The sequence below is a fragment of the Passer domesticus genome, chromosome 2 (genome assembly GCF_036417665.1).
Source record: "Passer domesticus isolate bPasDom1 chromosome 2, bPasDom1.hap1, whole genome shotgun sequence".
Classification (NCBI taxonomy): Eukaryota; Metazoa; Chordata; class Aves; order Passeriformes; family Passeridae; genus Passer; species Passer domesticus.
In genome coordinates this window covers 16,439,654-16,461,300 of record NC_087475.1, presented here as the reverse complement: position 1 = coordinate 16,461,300, position 21,647 = coordinate 16,439,654, and the positions used below count along the sequence as shown (strand labels likewise).

At 42.8% G+C, this 21,647-nt stretch overlaps 1 protein-coding gene, 1 long non-coding RNA gene and 1 other non-coding gene across 12 annotated transcripts in view; 1 reads left to right on the top strand and 2 right to left on the bottom strand.

The window, feature by feature from the left end:
* Positions 1-2,862: 2,862 nt before the first annotated feature.
* Positions 2,863-2,935, bottom strand: TRNAV-UAC (transfer RNA valine (anticodon UAC)). Its single transcript has one exon. It is a non-coding gene; the product is annotated as a tRNA-Val (tRNA).
* A 59-nt stretch (positions 2,936-2,994) lies between these two features.
* PPEF1 (protein phosphatase with EF-hand domain 1) overlaps positions 2,995-21,647 on the top strand; it is a 39,723-nt gene continuing 21,070 nt past the window's right edge. Inside the window, exons 1-6 of one of the 10 annotated variants that reach the window (XM_064407566.1) lie at positions 3,992-4,411; positions 7,581-7,715; positions 7,836-8,362; positions 13,359-13,548; positions 16,654-16,781; positions 17,602-17,653. In XM_064407566.1, coding sequence (XP_064263636.1) covers positions 13,485-13,548; positions 16,654-16,781; positions 17,602-17,653 — 244 coding nt within the window. In that variant the 5' untranslated portion in view covers positions 3,992-4,411; positions 7,581-7,715; positions 7,836-8,362; positions 13,359-13,484. Of the gene's footprint in view, positions 3,018-3,072; positions 3,209-3,991; positions 4,412-7,580; positions 7,716-7,835; positions 8,363-11,533; positions 11,617-13,358; positions 13,549-15,773; positions 16,035-16,653; positions 16,782-17,601; positions 17,654-21,647 lie in introns of those variants that run through there. The other 9 variants (XM_064407569.1, XM_064407571.1, XM_064407570.1 and 6 more) reach the window with 9 other exon arrangements.
* Positions 18,398-20,382, bottom strand: LOC135293416 (uncharacterized). Its single transcript, XR_010355541.1, has 4 exons — positions 20,292-20,382; positions 19,100-19,201; positions 18,779-18,827; positions 18,398-18,695 (listed from the first exon to the last, which is right to left on the bottom strand). It is a non-coding gene; the product is annotated as an uncharacterized LOC135293416 (long non-coding RNA).

The window sequence follows — 21,647 nt, the reverse complement described above, 5'->3', positions numbered from 1 at the left end:
GAGAAATCACCTACCATATTTTAAAGAAAAGCCAAGCCAAATTCTCTCCCATCATCACATGCAGTTTTAAATCAGCTTGGTTTATGGTCAACCCCACCCTTCAAATACATTTTGATTTTGTGTAAGAAATACACAGTAGCTCAGGGAACGTGTTCAGAAACAGCACAGCTCTTATCAAAGAACATTCCGTCCAAAGGGATACTCTTCAGACTGGTGGCTGCCCAGTTGTAAAACTCCCTCCACACAGAAGGAAAGGCAGCCTTTGTTTTAAAAAATGGTCTATAGCATTCAAAAAACCAAACTGTTTCATATGAAGATTAGAAGAGCATTTAAATTAAAGTCTCTATATAAATAGTATGGCAGTTCAGACAGTCTATGTCTAATGGTGTTGATAGTCCATCATTTTAATAACTATAAACAGCAAAACCATGCTGCCACTGCAGAAAAGCATTACCAAATGAATAATGTGATTAATTCCTAGCAAGCACAGAAGTATTTTCAGGTACAGAAGGCAGAAAAAGTTTAATGGCCAGTACATAACACAGCACCAGAAATGGCTACATTTGCCCTGTATAAAAAAGAAAAATACAGTTTCAAAAAGGATAAAGATTAGTCTAGCATTGATTACAAAACAAAACTGAGACTAGTACAAATGGCCCAAATTAAGACAGTTTGGTAACATTCCAACTGCTATGTAAAACAGGAATTGTCTGGGCAGGTTCACTCTTTTGTCCATACATAGACATGTAGCTCATGTCCCATTGGCCCTAAGACATTTTGCAATGTTTTCATAGCCCTCAGAAATCTTGGTGTGTTTTCTTCTGCCAGATTTTGGGAAAAAACACAGAGATCACCCTGCACCATGGAGATTCTTTTAGTCTGACTGGCAGCACGTGTGTGTGACCTCAGAGGGGAATCAGGAGGCAAAAGCACTCCTGTGTGAGAGAAAAGTGGAACTCCACGTAGCAGTGGCACGTTTCTCCCCAAGCCGGAGTGCCAGACGGCTCAGTCGGAGCAGCACGCACGGATCCATGTGTCTGGGGATGCACACAACGAGCAGTGTCTCAGCAAAAAGTGTGTGACTGGCACACTTTTGTTTTAGCACAGTAAGGGAACGTACAAAGCACACATACATGTGCGTGTGAACCACGGACATCTCTCAGAAGCAGATACTGATGTGTGGAGAGGGCAAGACTGTCAATGCTTTTAGAGTCTGGATCTCAGGAGCTGGATCCCCTTCAAATGGATGGAGCTGCAGTGGTCTACACACACTTAAGACATGGCTCTCAGAATAAAACATTCCTTTTACAAGTCTGAAGCGTGAGTTTAAGTCATCTTCTGAAAAGGAGACTTTTTCCTAAATGTAGGAAAACACGAGGCAGATAATTACCCAGTGCTGACCACCAGGCCCAGGCCCTGTAACACTTGCACTTGGGGGTGCTGTGGCTGCCAGCAGCAGGGTAGGCACCATGGAATCACCACCCCCATCAGATGGGATGTACCTACCCCAAAGGTTTACATATCCTACATCAGCTTTGAGCCTGTATTCTGGAAGCAGCCAGTCTGTGAATAGTTTACCCCTGAGGGGGACCACATTGCTTTGGCTTCACCTCCTGTAGGCTGTGCACACACTGCTAAACAAATAGGCCGAGAAAAGCCAGACCTGAGTAGTTCTGCACTTTCAGGTTGTGGGATGCACAGGCCCTTAGCATCAGTATGGTGTTAATGTCACAACTTTAATGTGCCAGGTCTCACTATAAGATGCATGGCTGCTTTCCACCCAAAAAAGCTCTTGCAACCTCGCCCAGTTTATCCCTGCATTGGTCTGTAATCTCTAACTGCAGCTTGCCCATACCCCAGAGCGTTTGTTTAGTGAGAACAAGCACTAACAAAGGTTAATAGTTTTCTCCATATGACGATGATTAAGGTACGTTTCTTAATAAGTCTCTGATTAAAGTAAGTTAAGCCAATTTTTTTCTCTTTAATCTTTAAGATAGGTAAATCACACCCTCCCACTCTGATCCTTCAAAGATACTCAAGAGCTGATTCCAGGTCAGTGGAGCTCAGGGACTCTTCTCCTCCTCCTGCAGAGAAGTCTTAGCCCCAGCACTCGACAGGGCTCCCACGCACAGACAGATGCAGTGCCAGCACCCATGCCCAGAGGTTACCCTTTTCTAAAGCCTCGCACGTGCAAAATGAGACAACGTTTTATAATTTTAAAATTAAACTGCTCCGAGGCACGCTGAGATGGCTCTTTCTTTCCCAGTTAATAAAAACGACAGGCACAGCACAGGGGAAAACAAGCATGGAGTTAACTGTGCTTGCTAGATGTGCGCTGTGAAGACCGCTGGCCTTTCCCAGGGCCCGAACACCTCTCCGAACAGAGAGATGAAAGGACCCGTGTTCCAGGGTGTCCCGGTGAGAAGCCTTGGGGACACATGGGGCTGCAGATTCCGCACTGCCTTTGTTCCTCGCGGATTGGGAGCGGGCACAGGCTGCTGCTGCTTCCCCGCACTGCCTCTGCTCCCTGCGGTCCCCTGGGTGCCCCTCCGAGGGACCGTGGTCAGGTGTGGGGGTTCCTCTCCGCGCCGGCAGGGAAAGGCTCCTCTGGCAGGGGGGCATTCCCTGCCCAGGCTGCAGCCTGTGGAAGGGACCCCCTGTGACAGGGTTTCCCTCGAGGCGCCTTTCTGCTCCCCTGCAAACTGCTCCGCCTCTGCCGCACGCAGGGCCCGCGCCCTCTTTAACTGCTTACGAGGCTCCCCATCTTTTGGAGGAAACAGCTAAGCCGAAACTCACCGCGTTAAAAGAAATTAGGAAAAAATCATCGCTAGGCAAGAAAAAAAACAAATCACACTTTGGCGCTGGTTCCACTGGGGCTCGAACCCAGGACCTTCTGCGTGTAAAGCAGACGTGATAACCACTACACTATGGAACCGCCGCGTACACTGCTCCTCACAGCAGTGCCCCTATCGACGACATTCTGACCACACCTCTGCCCGAGCGATGACGGAAGCCTGGTATTTTCTCTTTAATTGCTGGTTGATTAAAAACAAATGTAGTAGTTAAAAATCACCCTAATGCGTTTTCTGCCCTTCTGATCGCTACAGAGCGGCCGTGACGCGGGTAAATCAGCTCCCGGTGAGGCTCCTGTGCCGCTGCGAGCTGGGGACAGCGGCGGGCCCCGCTCTGCCCGGCCGCACAGGAGCAGGTAACGACCCTGGGGCGTGCGGGCCGTGCTGCAGGGAGCGCTCCCTAGCTCGGCATGTATTCGGCACACGCATACCAAACGTGTTCGCTAATGTTTGCCTTCGGCCCGTGTGCTCCCAAGGCCCCGCTTCGGGAAGGGCCGGCAGCCTTCCTGCGCATCCCGCTGCTCCTGGCAAATGCTCGGCTGCTCTGTTCGCCCCGAGCTGGGCTGGAATGTCACGTCAGGTTGGCCCAAGTGCGGGAAGGGCGGCCTGAGCTCCGGGAGAGCTGCAGCAACACCGAGGGAGCCGGCCGCGCGGATTCCCCCTAAACTGGCCACGGGAAGCGCCTGGCTGCTTACTGCAGGGCGCTCCAGCTCTCTTCTCAGCGGGGGAGGGACGTGTGGGAGATTTCCTCGGCACATGAGGCTGTTTAAAACACAACCGGCAGCGAGAGGCAGGAGCGCCCGGCTCTTTCCAGTGCCCGGGAGAGGACGGAGAGCTCTCCTGCCGTGTGTGGCCGCCCGGGGCCGGCTCTTTCCAATCCCCGGGAGAGGACGGAGAGCTCTCCTGGGCCGGCTCTTTCCAAACCCGGGAGAGGACGGAGAGCTCTCCTGGGCCGGCTCTTTCCAATCCCCGGGAGAGGACGGAGAGCTCTCCTGGGCCGGCTCTTTCCAATGCCCGGGAGAGGACGGAGAGCTCTCCTGGGCCGGCTCTTTCCAAACCCGGGAGAGGACGGAGAGCTCTCCTGGGCCGGCTCTTTCCAATCTCGGGAGAGGACGGAGAGCTCTCCTGGGCCGGCTCTTTCCAATCTCGGGAGAGGACGGAGCGCTCTCCTGCCGTGTGTGGCCGCCCGGGGCCGGCTCCCGCCGGCAGGGGGCGCCCCGCGCTCGCCCACCGCCTCAGGCCCCGCTCGGGTCTGGGGCCTGTGCGGGGAACGCCTCTGTGAGTGGTGCTTTGGGTGTCCATCCATCCACCCACCCATCCATCTATCCATCCATTCATGGACCTTCTTGTCACCCCTTACACCCCACAATAATTGCCGTCTTCTCTCTGTTATGTTTTACCCGCTTTTTTTACACTGCTTCCACTACCTGAACCCTCACCACACTGTGCCTCGCCTCACGTCTCAAAGGGTGTGGCTTGTAGGAGCACAAATTAAAGCACCTGTGTTGTGTTTACAGGTCAAAAGTTACAAATAGAAATTATTATTTGGAATATAAAAGGTGAGTTTGGGAGTTTTCAGAAGTGTGGTGCTTGTAAGCAAAACAGGTATTGTTTGTGGCTAAATAGCATAGTTGACATGACTTTTGCAATTATTAATATTTTGCTGAAGCAGCAGATTTAACAAAGCAGATTTAACAGCAGATTTAACAAAGTAGAAAATATTTCATTAAAAGCAGTTTAATAAGCATGAGATGAAAATAGAGATGAAGACAATTATTTCCATAGACTTGATGACCCCTTACCCTGTATGTGTTGCATTTATTAGTTGGTAGACTCCGTTCTTTAAAAAACAATTAAAAATATTTTTCAAATCTTTTTACGTACTGATCATTAGTGTGGGAGTCAAATCTGTGTGCTCTCCTGACCTGGAGAGCCTGATTTGACCTGGAGAGCCTGATTTGACCTGGAGAGCCTGATTTAAAGGCTTTACCCCTTTGGCAAAGAGACAGCCTGATACTCCTGAGGCATCAGGATATAGGGTTTGCACAGCTTCTGGTTCACCAGACCAACAAAATGCACATCAGACTTTTGTTAGGCAATTCTTCTGCCCATTTCTTTTTCCTCATATTGCTTTACTGAGATCTGTCAAACCCTGAGTGCTGTAGATAGATAGCTATCATTTCTATAAGCTCTAAGTGGAGGTTGAAGCAAACGTCAGGGAGGTAGAGCTGTGCAAATTAGGTCATTTGTCATTGCTTCCCAGAATAATCTGCATTCATCTGATAATTTGGGAAACTTTCTTTAAAAAAATAATTGTTCCCATTTTTTTGCAGAGGGTATCCTGATGGTTTCATAGTGTTCTGGTCTAGTTTCTCAGTCTTCAGGAGCTTTGAGGCGTACTACTGCCTTTCTTTCCCATTTCTGATTTGGTGTGCTTTTTGCCAAGGATGCTAGTTTTGATGTCTTTTATTCACCTTCTCACCCAGAATTGTCAGTGGAGGAACATTTCTTTTTGTGTTCACACAAATTAACCTACTTTTTCTAATGTGCGAGCACAGATTTCTGTCATCTCACTGACTGAGTCAGAGTTTAAATTTGTTCTGGACATTAATTTCTCCATTTTTTTCTATTTTTTTTCCTTTCTGTCTCCAGGCATCCGAGTTTCTCAGTCAGGGACTTTTTCCCTGGCTGGTACTTTAAAATACTTTGCTGGGTCATATAAAAATACTTTAAGCTTGGTAGGGCAAGAGGAGGGAAACCATGGTCAGAGCTTAGAAGGAGCACATTCCCTTCAACTATGATTACCTTCATCCTTTTTGAAAAATATCGGTTACATCACTTTGTAGTGGGTGCTCTGAGAAATAAGCCTGAAGCAGAATTTGAATTATGCATGTGGAATGCCTGCATGAAGACTTGCTCAGGAGGTTAATGTTTCTAAAGTATTTGGAAAACAGAATATAGTGCTATTACATCAAGAAGGGCTGCTTTTAGAGGGATGCCCTGATTTCTACACTAGCACCATGACTGGGCTTTTTCTTGTCATGCTAGACTGCTTCATCATATATTGTCAGAGTTTTTGGCCTACTTTCTCTTGCAGCTGTTGATGCTAAAAGTCTATTCAGCATATTAAGTGTGTGTGTGATACAGGACTGCTGAGCAAAAAAGCAGTAGTATGTGTGACCTTCTTGATGGGACTGGTATGTTCTCTTTGCCCTTTGTAGAGAGGAAAATGGTGTTGTCTCCTTGGACTTGAACGGGAAAGGTTAATTTGGAAAGGACATTTGTGTTTCCTCAAGTTGCATGTTATTGTGATCCCCACAAGTAACTGGAGAGGTGGCTCAGTCCAGCAACACTGACTCTTTATCAGGTTGCTTGGTCATGTCAGATCACTGAGGCAGAGGACAAGAAGAGAAACAAAAGAAAACATGTCCTAAAGAACCTAACTGCTAAGGTTATCCCTCTCCCACTGATCTTGGATGAAATGTTTCTGATGGATTTATTGGCAATTGGAGCAAACCTCTCATTATGTAGAGAACTTGGTAAATGCCAATAGAGATGAACTTATCAGGTACAGTAAATGTTTATAAATAATGTGTATCCCAAGAGTACAGTGGAAAGAGGTTGTGATGTATTTTTTGCTTGCATGCATTTTGGCAGAGCAGCATGATCATACATAAAAGATTAGCTGCTGTAATTCAGATCAGGGAAAGTGCATCCTGCCAGAAAAAACAAACATCAAAACTGTTCTGGGTCATGCAGAATTACTGCGCTTGGTATGCTTTCCATTTACTGTCGTGTCTCACAGGAGAGGAGCAGCTTTGAAAGTGGAAGCTTGTGTCTGGGACTCCAGAACCTCAGAGGACTAGCTCAGTCAATCAAATGCCTTCTGCTTTGCTGGTTTGGCATTTTAAATATCTTTTGCACCTTAATAAAAGTCCGTTTCAAAAGGGGATTTGATCACTCTGTCCTTCAGAGTGGTGGTTGATACTTTTAAAATTGTCACCACACTGATGACAAAAAATTTCTGAAAATAGCATGTTATGGTATTATTAGACCTTTGGGGAGGGACACAAGGATGAAGATATTACTTTACCTCTATTCTCAGAAATCTTTTGTTTCTATCCAAGCCTGGTGGGGCTCCATTTGAAGAGGCTTCAGAGCAAGGGCACAGTGGTCTTCATCTTGTGCCCGTGCACACGGAGCTTTCTCCCACCACAGCACGCTTTATGACCTGTGGTCCTCTTTGGACCCACAGGCCCTGCCCTGAGCCCACAGAAACGGCTGCTGTGCCCTGTTCCATCACTGCACAGCAGCAAGCAACCCCTCCCTGGCTTCTGGAGTGGGGCACTGGTGTCCTGATGAACATAAATGCTGATGAGGACTGGGCCCAGGATGGTAGTGGTGACATTACACTGTCATGCTTCTACAGACATCTCCTAGTTTTGAGTGGCGTGGTGGGGTATGTGCTCAAAATCACAGTGTCCCCATGCTATCCATGCACTGCCCGTGGAGCAGATTCCTCAGGGCTGTTATGTGAGCAGTGGGCAGTAGCAAATCACCGTGATGGCTCTGTCCTTCCCTAGGGATCCTGTGCAGTGACTGGGAGTCAGGGGTCAGTGTGGCCAGGAGCTGGGTCAGAGATGTGGGACGTGCTGCCAGGGGTCAGGGTTGGGTTTCAAATCGTGGCTTTCTGACCAGAGCAAGGCTGCGGTGTTCTCGGCTTCTCAGCAGTCACTCAAGGAGAAGACAAGCCAAAACATCAACTGAGGCCACAGAATTTCAGTCAGATGTTTATGGTGAGAACATGTGCATGCATGAAGAAATGAACTGAAGGCATTAGCACAGTGGTTCCCAACACAAGATGTGAGTGCTTCATACTTGTGCATTATCTGGGTATGAGTGGGTGATTTGGAGAACACTTCTATATATCACTGGCACGCAGATGCAATGCCTTGTGGTAAATGCAGTATTTCTTTCCTTCAGGGCTTTCATAACCATGCCAGTCACATCAGATAACCAAATAACCTGGACAGCCTTATGTTTTATTCCGGTGTGCTAGATCTGCTAAAATGCAAATCATTGCCTCAACACAGCAGAAAGGCCGAGAGAGATCATGTGACTTCAGATGCGAGGCAGATAACTTCAGCCCATCTCTTTCTCTGCCTGAGATTCAGGAGGCATGGAGACAAAACAGCTTTTCAACACGGAAACAGCACAGCTGGAGGGCTGCAGCCATGAGCTTTCACATCAGGCTGGACGATGAAAACAACATTTTCCCCTGACTGTTTCTGAAGAGCAGCATTCAAGAAATTTCCTCTCGGGAAGCTGTGTAAATAGGTGGAGAGCAAGTGCATTGCAGCTCCTGAGCTCCAGAGTCCCAGAGAGAATTGGAGCACCTGTTCTGCAGAGCTACACCCCTCAGGGGTTGCTTTCTCTTAAAAAAAAAGAATCTTCTAAAGGTACTCTAGTACAAAAATTCTCAGTATTGCTGAAGCAGAAAGGAAAAAAAGGTAATATCTTTGGGCGGGGTAAGGTATATATAGATATATATTTAGCTCACTTTTAAAGAGCAATTTAACAAATTAGAGATGTATCTGGCATTATTTATGATTTTACCATAAGAAAAATCACAGTGCTCCAAACTATAGTTTGACCTGGACTGAATCAGTTACCCAGAACTTCTGAGTACAGATCAAATCAAATAGCTTAGAGACTACTGTATTTCATGTAATTTTTGTTTTAGGAAAAATAATTTTTATTGTATTTTCAACCTTGTTCTTATACTTAAATTTTATGAAAACCATGCTGAAGCATTAATTTATTTTTTAAACTGGCTCAGATTTCAACACATGTTTATTCCAAAGATTTGCTTTTTCAGGATGTCATTAAGACCCTGCTTATTGAGTGCAGGACAGTATGTGATGCAGCTTTTTGCTTAAAGGGCGTTAACTTTTATGTTTCAGTTGGGTTCAGTTTACTAGAACCAAAGTTGCTTCAGGATTTTCAGTTTTCTCCTTGTTGCCTAAAGGAATCTCCCCCTAGAGGCATTTAACATTTCTGGAAAGTGATGTGATGGGTTTGCTTATTCTTCAAAGAAGAATGTGTACCCCGTTTGTCCACTTGTATTTGCTATTCCTCCTCTTTTTAAAACAAAATCTTTCTAAAGTCTTGCTATACAAAAAAATGAGGGTGCTTGCTTTGTTTATTTTCTGCCCCCCAAAAAAACCAAAACCAAAAATAAATGTACTCTTTATTGATTATAAGTAACATTAACTGGTATTCTCCCACCATTTTTTCTACATATTCTTTTTGAGTTTGCATGCAGTTCCTGAGCTCAGGGATTGATTGAATTATCTACCTGTTCACACCTTTGCTACTCTTGCTTTTATTTCTTTTTGCAGTGTATTTTTTGGCTCAGGAATGTGAGTCCACCTTAAAACTTCATCCTATTCTTCATCCTATTCTCTTCCAGGCTTTGCTGGCTTTCTGGTATCTTACTAACATTTGGCCAGGGCTCAAGCCACCCCTATTGATTCCTGGCCCCAACACTGAGGTCTGTCAACATGACCACTTAGAGCAATCATTCCATCAGCTCTATATGGAGCCTAGCCTTGCTTCTCTGAGCAGGCAAAATAAATTATCTGTTAACAAAAAGCCTTTCTCATCTGTGTCTTTCACATCTTTATAATCACTGAAGATCACTTATTAGAAATGTTAGGTTGTTCCATGGATGTAAAATGATGGAGACCTAATCACGTGTTGATTTGTCTATGTTTGATGTTCTCATATCAACCCCTTGGCAGTTCAAATTCGGTGTTGGTATCAAAGTTACTGCTCCTGTGCCATAGCCAGTTTCCATTTCACTCTGCTAGTTGACTGTGACTGCTTCATCCCACTTTCTGCAGTGGGTCTTTTAGCTAATGATATCTTCAACTCATCTCTGGATTCTTATTCTTGACAATCCCAACAAGACAGTTTTGGAGACCTGTTCTTCTGCAGGTTCTGACCTGAGTATTGTGATTAATGTCTGGGTTCCCTTCTCTAGGGTGTTTTAGTCTTTCCAGCTTCTTTCCCTCAGCAATGCACAGAAGCAAATCCATCACAAAAGCATATTGTGGCATTTCTACACTCTCTGCAGTCCTAGTTTCCAAAGGTAATTCTAAAGGAAATCTGTGAGTCACAGTAAAATAATTATACAAGATAGCATTAATGGAAAGCCTCTGTCATTAGAAGACATCCATCCATCCATCCATCTGATCTTTATGCAGAAAACTCTCTCTATCTTATCACCTCTCCTAAGACATGTTTCGGGAGGAGATCTTTAGCTACCTGTTCAAAAATATGATTGAGAAAAAGGGTGAGTAGTGAAAGGAGGCATATTGCTGGAAAGAACTGTTGAAACAACTTCTACAGGAAGTAGCATAATTATAGAAACCCCATCCCAACAAAAATAAAAGGAGTGGCCTTTTATTTTTATTTGTCAAAGGTAAGAAACAAATGAAAAGACAGAGAGAGGAGTAAGAACTTAAATCCTAGTGGCTCTTATTTGTATGGCTCCCATGTCCTCACTTTTAACCTAGTTTACACCTGTCTGCCAGTAGCACAGCTCAAATTATTTTAAAGGATAAGGTGTGCTTTAAAGGATGGCTCTCTGCCCAAAGACCCTGCTGTCTGATTTCATTGAAAGTCTGCTATAAATTTTTACAGGATTTCCATTTTCCTTGAGGCTGAGGCAGCCTGGTCTTTATGTGACTGACAAACTGGAGGCAAGATTGATTTGGGGCAGCACCTATTACATCCAGACCAAATGATGCTGAGCCATATTCTCTGTAAATCAGGCTCGCAACAGCTCGGGTTCTCAACCCCAAATTTTGGAGCACTTGCTGTGTGTAACCTTCAGCAACTCCTGTCCAGGAAAGAGCAGCATGTGCCACTCTGGCTTAGCTTTGTGCATGTCCATTGACATGATTGCAAAGACATTTTATTTTGCTTCAGTGGATGGGTTGTGCTTTTAGTGCCTGTCTATCACAAAACTGGCTTTTTTGCTAAACTGAGAGAAATCTGGCAATTTTTTGAATTATGTCTAAAAGTGGGGCAGATTACTGACTTGTAGAAATTGAATGCCTGCTTTTCAGTCAGCGTGACAGATTCTCTCCAAAAGGTAAATCAGTGGTATAATATCCAGGATATTTGCACAGTGTTATATTTCAAATTCTCATCTAGCTGTCTCGTGTCTCTTGCAATACCTTGGTAAAAAGCCCAGCTTTCCATTTTATCAGCCAGAATTTGGGGGGAATTTTGTAATGGCAAATGATTCTTCACCAGACACTGCTACACTGTGTAGTAACTAGCTCATGGAAGTTACTCGCCTGGCCTGGAGTCTGGGTGTGCAGGCTGGCAGTGAGGATGGCTCCATAGCCACTTGAGCAGTTGTCATGAAAAGGTAGTTGAGTGTTCACCCTGTCCATTTTAGAATGCAGATATTTGGGACTGAAGGTGGTGATTATTGCCCTGGGCTAGCCCTTTGATGGCCAGACTTGGCCTTTTTAGGAGGTTTAATGGTAGGATTTATCTGCACAAGTTTTCCTCCAAGCTCTGAGTGTATGTTTGAGTCTTCATTTACTGCTGTCACAATAAAACTCCTGTCCCTATGCCTCTCTCTTTTAATTTCTTTGCTCAAGGATGTTCTAGAAGTCCATGAGTTTAGATGTACGTGGAGGAGACTGGTGATGACTGGGAGGAAAGCTGAAGTCATTGAAAACAGGTTATGATCACAATTCAGTCCCCCATTTCTTGGGTCAGCCCTTTGCTTGCTGTGGTTTGGATAGAGTTCTGAGAGGTGTGATGGTTCTTCTTAGGACTCCCATTGCCTACTTGTTGGGCACAGGCTGACCTGCCCTTTAATCAAGAGTCTAAGGAGAGCTTAGATTGTACAGTCTATTTTGTCCTTAGTGCCAGTCTTCAGATCACAATTCAAGTCATGGCTGGCATGTTTGAGATGGAGTAATGAAGGCTGGAGATTCTCTTAAGAGGATAAGTGAGGAGATGGTAACCAGGAGAGCAAGAATTGTTTGGAGAGAAGACAAATTTGAGCTATTAGCAATATCAATGCTGTATTTGATGCTGCCAAAGCCATTGATGGGTTCAAAATTAATGTAAGAGCACTTTTTTTTTTTAATTTCATGATAGCTCCTTCAGAGGAAAGTAAAGCAGTCCATTGTGTGGGAAAAAATCCCTTAAAATTCTTCTTTCCTGAATTAATTACTGTCTCATAAGGAGTCAGACCCAGCTCAAGTGTAAGATACCCTTGTTTTGTGGGACCCTGAATAAAAGCCCCAGAACTACAAAGAGTTGTTTTATATTAACATGACAATTCAGGATATCATATGTAATAATAAATGTAGAAATCTGCACATACAGACACACAACTATAAGTGTTTTCTAATTATTGAAATTGAAAATCATCTAGTTATGCATTTATGTTTTTTTCTTTTGTATCCTTTTATTTTGAATTCTGCTAGTAAAGCCAAAGGAATATAGTAGCTAAGCATTCATTTTATGCTGATGAATTTCTTCTTTGTTTTAAAACTCAAGTTAAAAGAAAAGGAATATCAATGAAACCAATAAAATAATTTAGATGTCTGGTGTATCCCTGGAGACAGAGAGAGTGGGGTCAGTGTGATCATATAAGAGATCTTTAGCTAAAACAAAGTTCAGTGTCTAAGAGCATCAGTGAATTTCTTGTTGCTTAGAAATTGATCCATTTTGTATCTCAGAGGAATTGTATGCATTTGAATTTGTTGATTAGAGAGTGTATTGCATTAGCGAGTTATACTATTTAGTGAAGAACTGAGCAAGTGCCAGGAGAAAAACCCGAAAGACTTCACTTCAAAATGTATTTTGTTCATCTATTTAATGAAACAAAATCTTTTCCTTGGATTGTTTTCAGTAGAAATGCAACAGAAAATTGGATATTTTATTTAAATGACATCTGATAATGAAGTGATTTGCTATGGTACTGGCTGTCCTGGTAAATTCGGTGGTGGTAACACTGAGCAATGAAATAATAAATGAGGTGGTAAGGCAACTTTTCAAATCAATGTGTTAGGAGGATTGGGGTGTTTAGCAGTACTAACACATGTAATTTAAAATCTTTAAAATTCTGCAGTTCCAATTTTCAAATTATAAGAATGAAGAGTAATGTGTCTCCATAGTCCCTTGTCCCTAGCAGTAAGGTTTTAAATAGCTATTCTTCATATAAGAAACCACTGCTGCACATTAACATTAAGCTAACGTGTAAGGAGTAAACTGTATTAATTACTAAGTTAATTTCTCTTGACTGCAAGTTGACAGTAATCAGATGTGGAAAAAAAAAGCCCTGGTGTGGTCCAGTTTAGGATGTGCTGTACAATAATTTGTTATGGGCTGAAGGTACTTCAGATTCTGTCTTGTCAAGCACCATTATTTTTTCTCCCTATCTCTCCTTCCCAACCTCATGCCTGTTAGGAGCACTAGGAAGAGCCCAGGAGCCCAAAGGAGTATAGCCCTCATCACTGGAGGAACAACACAGGAAATGTGTATAATGCTAACAGCTGAGAGAAACATGCTTCGTATCAGCAGCAATTGAAACGGATGGGCAGCATCGTTGGAACCATGGGGTGCAGCAGTTCTGTCGCTGACAGAAGGTCAGAGAATGGTGAGTGTTGCCTTTGTCTTCAGGGCAGGTGATTGTTCTCTCTCTAACACCAGTAGAGGATTGAAAGATAATGTTCCTCTTCCCCACAACTCCCGCCCAGTCCTGTTGTCAAAATATTTGTTCAGGGAAAATTATTTTCTAATTATTTTCTTTTTAAAACTGTGCATAGCTTTTACATGCTGGCTGAGGTCAGGAAGCAGCTTTAGGCCACCTCTAACATTGACAGATTGGGTTGTAAAAGATTCACAGCATCTGGGACAGAAGCTAAATTTCAGAGGTGTCTGTGCTCGCTCTGTCACTGGCAAAGCTCAGGGGGTAAGGTATTGAGTGGAACCTTTTATGGCTTTTCACACCACAGGATTCCTGGGCAAACCACCCCAATTTCCCTGCTGTTGTGTGACCCCAATTATGAAACAAGTGTAATAAAGCAGGGCTGTTACAATGACTTCAAAATCAGTTTTCTGGCCTACCAAGTGCCTGACCTGACATTCTCCCTGACAATTACTGAGGTTGTCAGCTGAAAGTCTCCACAGGACCTGGTTAAATGTTTAATTAAACTAATGGATCATCACCCTCTTTTTAATCATACTCCACCTATGAACTCAGCAGTCTTTGCACAGGCGGGTGGGTTCCAGAATTCACTCAGACCTTTGTTCAGACCCTCTGTGTTCTCTTTCAAGATTTTTCATTAAAGCACAATTTATTGGTCAGCAGAGAGCCATGTTACATGGTACTGTGCATAGCCTTAAGACATTATTATGCTGAACAGCCGTGGCTGAAAAGGAAGGCTCTTTTTGGCTACCAGGCCAGGATACCAGTCACAGGAAGCTGGTGACTAAGAAACAGGAGCACTTAGTCATGGCTACAGGGATCCCAGCTGACTGGTTTGAGAGCAGCCCTCAGCTTTGTGTATGCCACTGCAAAGCAGCATCTGTGCTGTATCACAGTAGTGAAAGTAGAATGGAATCATACGGAGTCCCAGGCCTACCTGTAACTGAGAGGCAGCTCTTTCTCTTTGGGTTTGCATGCTGTGCCTACATGTGCCTTGCAAGACCTTAGGGATGTGCTACTTGAGAATATTTCTGAGTGTGTAAAAGCTTGAAATGGGCATGAGGAATTGTACTCTTTCCTGATGAACAACCATCAACACACATTGATGTGGGGCTTAGGATTTTGTGTGCTTCCTGGATTGTGTTTTGTCTTCTGGAGCTGCTGGATGGTTTCCTTTCTGCTCTTCTTCTGTAGTCAAGTGATGCTGAACCATCATTTTATCTGCAGCCTGAGGCTGTACATTTCTCTAATGCATAAATAACATGAATTTAACAGATATTTGTTGGTGTAGAGACCTTCTGCAACTGATAACAATTTCATTTAGAGATGCAGTTTAGCCTAGTGTGAAAATCATGTTCTGGTTCAGTCCTGAGAGTAACAGTGCTGTAATAAGTACAATTAAAAAAAAAAAAAAAAAAAAGACAGGAAACATTCTGTTAGATTTGCAACATTAACCACAGTGATTGATATGTATCTGTCTTATGTGATAGCAATGGAACTGTGCCATGTTAAGTGCTCAGGACCATTAAGCAACCCAGGGGGCTTTAATGGGAAGTTTAATGGCTCTGATGCTGGAAATCTGTTTCTGTGCTGGTGATTGTGCTTTGCCCCTTAGGTACTCTTCTAAACAGAAATGTTGGTGACAGCCTTGCTGTAATGTGTCAGACTTTCAGGTCTGAAGTGTTGGGGACTTCCAGAAAGGACAGAAAATAAAAGAGATCTCAGAGTTTATGTAGGGTCAGAAGGATGCTCTTAGTCATATAAGGATCATATTTCCTTCAGGCAGGAGAATTTTTCTAGGATGTATGCAGAGTCTTTCTGGATTTTGCTCTTGTCTAGACTAGAAAATTTTACCATTTTAACTACACTGTATACTCATTAATGGTAAAGTAAGCAAACAACATGTTGTTGTAGCATCTGTAAGCATTTTTATAAAAATGTTTCCTTTTTGTTAGACTCTCTTAATAGAATCACTTTCCCATTAATATTTGTCCTTACCTGCATAACTATCAGTAAGAAAAAAATAATTCTCACTCAGGTTCCACTCAGTATAAAACTTTCTGGTATTTGTGATCAGTTACAATAATTGAGTAGTGTAAACTGTTGTCCTTATAGTACAGAGCTTTTCTTTACTGTTTTGCAGTGCAGGGCAGTGCCCACCCCAGGACCTCTTTCTGCCACCAGATGTTTCTCTGCTTAATAAATTTTTATCTGAGCAGTTAATGGAATGTGATCTCTTTGTGGCATGAATGAGGCCTGAAGGCAGCAGGCTCTTTCTTCCAGGCTGCAGTCTTGATGATTGTCCTTCAGCAAAGTTTCCAGCAGTTTTCCAGACTGAGACCATAGTAGGCACAACTTCTTAAAGTGCTGAGTGGAATACATATTTAGCACGTAGTCAAAAATGGTCTTCTGGCATGTTCCATTGACATTTTGGGGTGAGTGTTCTTTTGGTAACCAATCTAGCTAAAACTATACCTCATTGTCTTTTGGCTTGTCTATTTAAGCAACATATTCTACCCTTCAATACCATTTGTTAACTTTTTATCTTAGGATTTGAATTTTGCTGACTTGCTGATACAGTTCTGCAGGCAAAAACTTTCTGGTAGAAGAGGCTGCTGCAATTACTGACATTACATTGTTGTTCATGTCACAGCTTGCAAAATCAAAGCTTTTTACTGCAGCTTGATAAAGAAATACACTGTTGATAGGGCAAACTGTTCTTCCTTCACCTTCCCAAACCCATATAGTGCCCATCAGATGGACATGACTGACTTCTTACCTGGGTACTGTCTTCAAGACAATTAAATGGGGAAGGTTACTAACTACTTAGGCCTGAGCCAGTCAGCTAGCTTGGGATCTGTGTTGGAAGACAGAAACAGTAAAGGTATCATGTATTTTTTCAGTCTCACTTTTACTGGGTTTCATCTTATTGTTGACTATGCACAATGGACAGAATTCCTCATCTGATTGCAAAATTCTGCAAAGGCAGCATGCATACTTTCCTTGTAGATTACCCTGCATCCATGTGTACTCCAGTGCTTTCTGTTTTGACAGTCATTAGAGCTGCAATCCTCATCCAGAAGTGGTACCGCTTCACCATGGCCCGCCTGGAGATGAGGCGCCGCTACTCTCTCAGCATCTTTCAGTCAATCGAATATGCTGATGAGCAGGATCAGCTGCAGGTTTGTGATCTTCCATTCTTCCTATACAAGCAGTTATGTTATCCCCAGGACTGTGGCTGCACAAACAAGATGCATGTGTAGTGATTCCTTGTACAAAGCTGGGTCTTGATTAATAAAACTGTTTCCCTGCCTGACACATGAATTAAGTTGTGTGCATTCATACACAGACAAAGAGATGAATGTAACTACACAGGCATCGGGACACCATTCTGCCATACAGCATATCTAGGGGGTAAGTTCCTGTATAGCAGCTCTGTTAACCAGGGATTGCAGGTCATTTATGGATCACTATGGGTGATCTTAACTGTCTGTGAGGCAATATATGTGCAACAGAGATATCAGTGTTTCAGCCCAGTGTCAGTATCAGTGTCAGCCTGGCTTCCTTTAGGGCCAATATAGGAAATTTGGAACTTACAGGCCTTTGTGTTCGTCCTAGCATCTGGTCTAAAGTCAGTTCACTGCATTGTAGCAGCTGTCTCTATTGACTATGAAGGAAGTCTAGGCAAATAGTCTGGGTGGTGGGCAAGATGAATTATACCTAGAAACAGTGCTGCTGTTTCAGCAGCACTAAAAAAACAGCCCTGAAACATTTTATGTATTCATGAAGTGTCAGTGGTGAATTCATAGCAAAAAAGGAAAGGGAGCTGTTTTTGTAGTAGTTCACAAATTGTGTCATTGTTGCAGGCTGATACTGTGGAAATATACAGTAGTGACTTATATCCTCCTAAATGGGAAATTGCAAGTAATAGAGTAAGAAAGATATTAATGTTTGTTGGATCACCTAAACTGATCAGTGTGTTCTTTTCTTTTTCATACTCAGCTATCCAACTTTTTTACATTCATGCTGGATCATTGTACTCATCCTGATTCAGGTAACAATAACAATAAAAGTAATGTGAAGATTGTATTTGAAAAACTTGATGTGAGGAAAATTAATTTTCAATATGATATTTACAGCCTATGGCATGTGCTGGGGTTGAGGTTTGATATCCTAAATACTGTAATATGAATTTGATCCTCTAAGTGTTACTATCTACTTTACTATCTACTTTGTGAGTCAGAGCAGTCAGTAAGTCAGAACAGGTGTCTGTTGTCCTTATGAGAATATTCAGAGGTGTTCAGAGTGCTTTCTTATGTGTTACTGCCCCTCCTACAGAATCCAATTTTCACAGCTTTCAGTTGATATTTTCTTAAACTATAAGATGTGATTATTCAGAAAGATTGTGTTCAGTTGGTTTAAGGCAGGTATAATCAAAGAGATTGCTCTTTCTCCCCCACCACCCCACCACCTCTGGCAGTTCTGGACCCCGTTTTAATTTAATTTGTTCTAGATTTTACTGCAACATGTATCAGTATGTGAATGTTAAAAAAAGAAATACATTTAAACTGTTGGAGATAAATCTTTAGAAACCATCTCAATTAAGCTTCAGTTATTCAAGGAATAACCTTTAATTTTTGAAGTACTTTGGGATCCTTGGACATAACTTACTTTTGAGGTCAAGCTCAACAGAAGGACAGACTGAAAGTGATTGCTAAGTCCAGAAAACAAACATGACTTCTCTGAACAAATTCAGAATAGATCGAATCCCAGTGGAGTTAAAAATGAGGCTGTCCCCCTCTTACTGCATTACAAGAGAATGCCCTTTCTCTTTAATCTGGTCTAGCCACGGGTTATTCCAATTAAAATTTGCACAAGATACTTTGATAGCAGGATAAAACCATCATCAAAACCTTAAGTGGTTCAGTGTTCTAATGACAACCGGTAGAAATTGCAATTTTTCTCTCTTAAATGCATTAGAGTGCCTAATGCTCTCTGCTCTGCAGAAAAATAAATTACATTTGAGCCTTGCTCCAAAGGCAAGGCAGATGATTCAACAGTCCTCCCTTTGATTTTTTTCCCATTACTGCCATATTCTGTAAAAAAAAAAAATCTGCTTTAGTCATTTAACTTCCTGGGAAGGAATTGACAAACTTAAAGAAAAACAAATACTGCTCACTTCGTCTACTTCTTCATGCTGATGGTGCACCTCTGTTCAGCTTTTCCACCTGAATGGGAAAGAAAACAGTAGTGCTAGGTTTGAATTATGGCAAAATATTGTCAATCTCTATTTTTATTATAATATTAAAATGGAATTTTACAGCTGCTTGTTGTAGATATGATTTATCCACCTTTATTAACTGTGTATACTGACAGAATGAATAAAGGTGAGGTGTCTCAGATGACTTGCTGGGGCTCAGCACATATGGGCTTGCTGTATGCACATAGAGCACACTGCTATGTGCATGGGCTGTTTGTGTGCTGGAGATCCGAGCCTCACCTGTGCACAGGGAGGGAGATGGAAGGTCCTGTGGGCTGCTCCTCATCATCACTGCACAGGTGACCTGTTTTCTGTCTTGTAGATATTAGGAAGTGGTTGAGGCTGAAACACATGATAAAGCGTGTATGATTTATGGTAAAGCATCCCTTTGTCTTGCTGGCTTAAAATTTCCGTCTTTTAGGACTGACATTGTTAAGATTTGATAACTGCTCCAAAGGCTTTATTTTTGTCTTGGTTTGTTCCCCCTTTCTAACACCATGTGTTACAGATAGCAGAACCCTAAACAAAACAGAAAAATTTTTCTGTATGTTTAATAAAGAGATGGCCAAGGCTGCCTATGCAAAGTAGCTTAGATTTTTTGAATTATTTTTATGAATTGCATATCAAATGTGTACTGCGTGGGTTGTGGTTATTTTTTCCAACTGCTGGCTGTGTGCATTCTTTGCTTTAAGCTCGTGATTGCTTGCCCCTGGAAGTGACCTTTGCAGCACCCATGCCAGCCTCACTCATGTAAGCAAAATCAGTGCTGAATAGAGGGATTCTAAAAGAACTGCTTCCACTTCTGCTGAATCACCATCTTAAGATGTGAACCAGAGTGAATGTAAACATAACAACCAGAGAGGCTTCAAATTGTCTTTTCTATTCTCAAGCATTTTCTGAAACCTGCAGTTCTCTGGCTTTTTATCTTTTTCATCAGTGTGTGCTCACTTAAATTAGAGTGGTAGCAAATGGTTCAAAAGCTGTCTCCAGGAAGACAATATATAATATTCTTACCAAAGAATAGGTTGCCTGTTCTTCTCAGTATGTGATAAGGAAGTTAGTTGAAAATTTGTGATCTGTGGTTTTCCTTACATTATAAACTACTCAGCCTCCACCATGAATCTTGTTACTTTCCTCTTTTTAATCTGTTTTTTTCAGATTATGTTTTTCAAAGAAAGAAAGCAGCTGCCATCTCATTAACACAGTAGTGCTTTTGATGTGATTGTTTATCTGTTATACCCTAAAGCTTTTTTCATCCTCTCATTCTCCTTAAGATGTCGGTGTAGTTTGTGATTGGGATATTATACAGCTGAGTGTCTTGTTCTGCTTCTAATTAAAGGCTATTTTGCAAGGGTTTGTGGAAAATAAGAAGAAAACCCTTTTCTAACTTATACTTTACTCCCTCATTTCCTGAAAAAAAAAATCTTCCTACCTTCTCAGCTTTCAATGGAAAGCTCTCTGGTCAGAGAAAGCTGGAAACTGCCTTTCCAGCAAAAGATGACCCATTTACTCACTCTTTTATGGGCACATTGAGAGTGAGAAGACTGCAGATGTGTCCTGAGAAAAATAGTGGGACTGGGAATCTAAACATGTTCCTCTCAAGGTCACCAGGGCACCTCCAGGAGCCTTCCTTCAAAGGGGAACAAAAAAGAAGTGTTGTTTTCTGCAGTTTCACTCCCCGTGATGCCTCCCTTGCAGCTTTAACACCCTTCCAAGATGTTTTACACAGAGTGATTCTTGCAGTGGGGAATAAGTTGTAGCTGCTTGCAGTCTGTAGCACGAGGAATAGTGTGAAGGAAGAAATGTTTGAAGCATTTTAGAAATCTCCTTCCTCTTTGTAGGCTCGGTGTCCATTTGGCTTTGACCTGAGGGCTGTGGATCAGTATCTGGCTTATGTAAGAGCACTTCTCAGGAGACAGTGGTGCTCTCAGGTGCCCCAATAGTCAGGCTGAAGGCACACAGATGGTGGGAGAACAGAGAAGTGATTTCACATCTGCAGAAGTATCTGATTCCTGGTTACCCTGATAGTGAGTACATCCTTGGAAATGGCAGCTTTGGCTTGCCTTGAAAAACTCCCATGGCAAGGTGATCTGGTCAGAAGAATCAGGTATTTGGGCTTTCTGTGGCCAAATTGACTCCACTTAGCTCTGGGCATTTTTGTTTAACATGGAATATGGCTGTAGTTGTTTGTGTTTTGTTAATAGTGAAGGCTCAACTCTCTGAGCCTGAGCTAGACCTCTGGTGTCAGAGTACAAAGCAGGTCATTGCCTGTTCTCCCTCTAGTCAGTAGAGAGATGCAGATGCTGGTAGAGAATGTTTCATTATGTCTTAACATGTGCACCTGAACCAGGCATGCCAAGACTTTTCATCCCTGTCTTTCAGTATAACTGAAAGAGCCTTGATGGCTTTGACTAGAACAGCAAAATGTGAGGGGTGCTGAATCCTTCAGAATTAGTCCTACATGGGGCATGTGGTGAGCTGGGGTACTTGCTGGACAGCGTGGTGATTCCCCAGGCTGCATTAGGTCATCCTTTACTGACTGTTCAGAGACAGGACAGTCATGCTGTGCAGGAAGAAGCCTTAAAATCCAGCTGAAAGACAGCCTGAGGAGCCATAAGCACACTCTAAGGGTAATGACCATGACTGGCTTTTGACAACTCATCCAGAAGTGGAAAATGGGGTATACTTTGCAGACATATGCCCTACAGGGAAGGATTGGGTTTCCTAGCCCGAGCATGTGCCAAAAGAGAAGGGAGTCTGTGAGGAAGGCAGGTTCATGTTCAGAGGT